The sequence below is a fragment of the Propithecus coquereli genome, unplaced genomic scaffold (assembly GCF_000956105.1).
Source record: "Propithecus coquereli isolate 6110/MARCELLA unplaced genomic scaffold, Pcoq_1.0 Scaffold39, whole genome shotgun sequence".
Lineage (NCBI taxonomy): Eukaryota > Metazoa > Chordata > Mammalia > Primates > Indriidae > Propithecus > Propithecus coquereli.
In genome coordinates, this window is record NW_012149618.1 from 8,860,319 (window position 1) to 8,864,741 (window position 4,423).

General features: G+C 37.4%; 1 protein-coding gene across 1 annotated transcript in view; it reads left to right on the forward strand.

Moving 5' to 3' along the window:
• RASGRP3 (RAS guanyl releasing protein 3 (calcium and DAG-regulated)) overlaps positions 1 to 1,316 on the forward strand; it is a 155,671-nt gene extending 154,355 nt beyond the window's left edge. Inside the window, exon 16 of the mRNA XM_012652426.1 lies at positions 990 to 1,316. Coding sequence (XP_012507880.1) covers positions 990 to 998 — 9 coding nt within the window. The 3' untranslated portion in view covers positions 999 to 1,316. The remainder of the gene's footprint in view (positions 1 to 989) is intronic.
• Positions 1,317 to 4,423: the final 3,107 nt, after the last annotated feature.

A 4,423-nucleotide genomic window follows, 5' to 3' on the forward strand; every position in this document is an offset into this window, starting at 1 on the left:
CTTTCAATGTTCTCATCTCATAAATCATAGGGGTGGTTCACTGACCACTGGTATTTACTGTCATTTGTGCTAATTAATGAAGACAGTATGCTATTGTATAAAGTGCATACATATGATATACTTGGATGGTCTCACTACCATCCAAATCAGTAACAAATGAGAAGACATTTGTCTTGTTTAGGGAGAAAGCACAAAGGAAAAAATGTGACAAAATTACACCTAAGCGTTGAATATGTAGACAAAGGAGTTCAGATTTAAGAATTTTTCTGCCAGGAAAGACCAAGGAACCGCATTATAAAAAATAATGTACACATTTATTATTTAGCATCAGATGATGTTTATGAGTCCTGTAATTCAAAATGACAGAAGACAGAAAAGGTAGTTGTGTTTGTAATCTGTATATTCCCTTCAATGGGGTTTCAAGATTGGCACTCATTTTAAAACATAAGGGTGCTAACATTTTCTGTGGCGGCTGATGTCATCTCACCAATGACCACTGAGCCCTGGGTGGCAGAACAGGTCAAGATTACTGTCTTGGCAGTAAGAATATATGTATTTCCTTTATAATTCTGCTTTTGTTTTCCATTTCTTATGCTAAATTAAATCTAATCAACAAATATTTATCATAGAAGGATTGGGAAATGCTGGACTAAACAAAATTGGATATGTTTATGAATATGTATGTCATATACTTATACGCAGTGTACATATATAGATGTATCCATACATCTTGAGGGATTTTTGCTTTGTGGCGCCCCTTTAGGAAATACTGTAGCATGAGCATCCTCGTTGGATTCTGTATGAGAGTCTTTAAGATTCCATGTGCTGGGTAGACTATATGATGTCTTCATTCCTACCAAATCCTAAGACTATAAGGTACTGATCATTTCACGTTCCCCTCAAATTCATCCGATAAACTGCTTTCTAGGAACACTCTTACTTTGTTACATGAGACCCAGCCACGCAACAGGTTCTGATTTGTATTTCAGGATGGCTGACTTCAGGCTGTGGAAACTGAAGGCAGTAATGTTGGCTTTTGGAAGGAGCAGAATAAGAATCATTGAAGAAAGCTCAGACTCTCAGGAAGTCACCTGGAAAGATATCTGGATGCTTCCTGTCTTGTGACATTGTGGGATCTCCATGATTGGACTACGGGACAGAGGATTCACCCTAACTATGAACTATTTATTTCTCCTCCCTTGCCCTTAGTTAGGTGCCACCAAGCCTGTATTATGCAGTTAGTAGTTTTCTTACGTATCTTTCTCTAGAGCCATTTATAATACGGGTGAAATGAAAGCTCTTGCGCACGCACTTGATATTCATTTTCTAAAACTCAGACTTCGCTTTTTTTGGTAAGAATTGTATTTCAATATTTTTATAAGCTTTTGTGTGTATTGTGGGAAGGCGGCGTTTAACAAGGAGTTGATTTAGAGGTCTTTTTGTGTGCCTTTGGAGGGGACCAGGACTTAATATTTTCCTGAGGACAAGGAAGCCCTTCACACCCTGGAATGCAGCAGTTCTTCTCATGATGATCACTTGTGACAAGAAGCCGTTTACATTGTTTCTGCCGTACCAGACCGTTGCTATGATGTGTAACAAGTCACACATGTATATATCACAGAAGTCTTACCAATTCTGCATCCCTAGGAAGCTATAACATAGTGGTGAAAACTCTCCTAATATTTATAACAGCCATGGGGTAAGATTGACTATTCTTATCCAATCTGACTGGGTTAAGCCATCTTTCTTAAGATTCCTGAAATAGAAATAGCAATTGAGAAATCAATTCAAGTTTTGGGTGATAAAATTTAGCAGAAGAACAACCATCGAACAAACGGCTAGGTGAAATGCAAAACCATCATCAATTTTTGAAAACCCAAAATAATTTTAAGAATTTTGTTTGTTTAAAAAAAACCCAAACCTTTCTTTTGGTTGTAAAAAAAAAACCCTTGTGCTTTTCCTAAGAAATTGCCATCCATAGTTAAAGAATATTCATAGAAAATAATCATAAATCACCTTTGATTAACATTTCATTTAAACTTTTAAAATATCAATATTTTAAATATCTTCCTTTGACCCAAAATAACTAGATATGAGTCTGTTTCTTACATGATTAGAGGAGAGAGAACTTGATTCAAGATATTCAAAAACAGAGACGAGATTGAGCCTGTGGGTGAGGGGAATGATTTGATACCAAGTGACTAGTCAGAAACTATTCCACAGAGGTGCGCTGGTCCGCATTTGAGGATAAAGTGTATGTATTCCATATAGAACAATTTGTTTCTACTTGGGGAAGTCATCTCTGTGAAGCCTTTCTCCTCTCTTTGCTCCACTGAGGACAACTGAGGACAGTTCTGCTCAGCAAACTGGTTGAGCACCTGCTCTGGGCAGGTCCCATGCTAGATGCACAAAGACAAACAAAACTTGGCCTCAGGGCTCAGGAGCTGAAAGCGTGTGGAGATGAAAGCAAAGTGGTTCCAAATATGGTTCCGAATATGCTAGCACTGACTTATTGTACCAGACACATTCAGGGACTGGACATATTGCAAATTAAATGAAATTATCAGTTGAGAGAGCATGATTAAGCTAGATAATAAGAGAACTCACCATTCGCAAGCACCTCAGAGGGCACACATCCCCAGGTGTTGGTTCCATGTATATACACTACTCTGATTCATAATTACAAGGAAATACATGGTAATAAAATTAAAAACAGACAACAGCAATTTAAATACAGGAAACATTTCATGTGTTTAAAAAATTTTTTAAAGAAAATTCTGGAAGAAACTTGTTAATAAATGTTATACTGTTCTTTTACTTCTCAAAGAAATTATTTCACTTGCCACTTAGTTTGGATATTTTTGAGTTTTCATATATAGAAAGTTTTATATTGTCAGCCTTCCTATGACAAAGATACCAAATGTAACTTGAGTAAAAAATAAACATAAAAAAGAAAAGAAAGCAAATAAATATATATGTAAATGAACTCTATGTGTGCCTATGTATTGTGTGTGTATATACAATAAGTTTTCACTTAACATTGTCCATAGATTCTTGGAATCTGTAACTTTAAGCGAAACAACGTAAAACAAGACCATCATTTTTTCTCATCAATATTATAATGAAATGACATTGAATGAACTGATGTTATTCCAGGCCCTGCTGTATGTCATTTCAATTAGAGTTTCCATTTCCAAGAACCTCTCGAAGACATTAAATGAGGACTTACTGTGTGTGTGTATACATATATGTATTCGTATACCCACACAAATACACACACAAGTATACAACTATTATTATTAACACTTTGCTTAAGAAGAATTTAACTCCATAACAAAGCTGCTTTATAATTTTGATTGTATCATTTACTCATAACCAATGGTGACTCTGATGTTTCCAGTAAATTTCTCATAAACAGTAAAATAAACAAAATAGGCAAACCCATGATGGAGCAAAAAGAACTATTATGGTTGGTTCCTCCAGACCTTCGTTTTGTAGGTTCAATGATTACTGTTGCCTTGAAAGTGAAAAGCAAAAACAAAACCAAACCTTAAAAATGAATATTATTGGCTGGGTGTGGTGGCTAAAGCCTGTAATCCCAGTACTTTGGGAGGCTGAGGAAGGAGGATCTCTTAAGGCCAGGAGTTCGAGACCAGGCTGGGCAACATAGTGAGACTCCCATCTCTACAAAAAAAATTTTTTTTAAATTAGCTGGGTGTGGTGGCATGCGCCTGTAGTCCCAGCTACTCCCGAGGTGGAGGTGGGAGGATCACCTGAGCCCAGGAGTTTGAGGTAACAGTTTGAGCTGTGATTGTGCCACTGCATTCCAGCCTGGGTGACAGAGTGAGACTCTATCTCTAAAAAAAAAAAAAAAAGGTGAGTGAAAAGAAATTATTTCCTCTCTTACTGGTAATCACTAAAAAAGCAACAACGAGAATAAAAACAAAAAACAAGTTCCATTTGCAGAGAAACCAAGAGATCGCAAATCTTAGACCCAACAGAGGAATAGATGGCCAAGAACATCGGTGACCAGAGGGGCTTGCAGGAGGACGTGGACAGACGTTGCTGTGGGGGAAAAGGATTCACTGGCTACAGTATTAAATACATGTGTGCACGCACACATACAGAGGCAGCAACAAATAACCCCTCTCGGAGACAAAGGGCATACTCTGAAGTGCAAGTCCTCAATTCTTCGTTTATAACAGAAGAAACAGCGTTATATCAGCTGGTGGCAGGCGCTTCCTAGACCTACTTTGGTTCTGAGAAGCAGAAGAGCCGGGGCACACTGACAAAAAATATTTGCAAAAAGCAATCTGTCTTATGACAGCAGAGTGCTACAGAGTCTTTATGATGAAATAATAATAATAATAATAAACCCATAGTTGCCAGTCCCCACCAAGATGTAAAAGCTAACTGAGCTCCC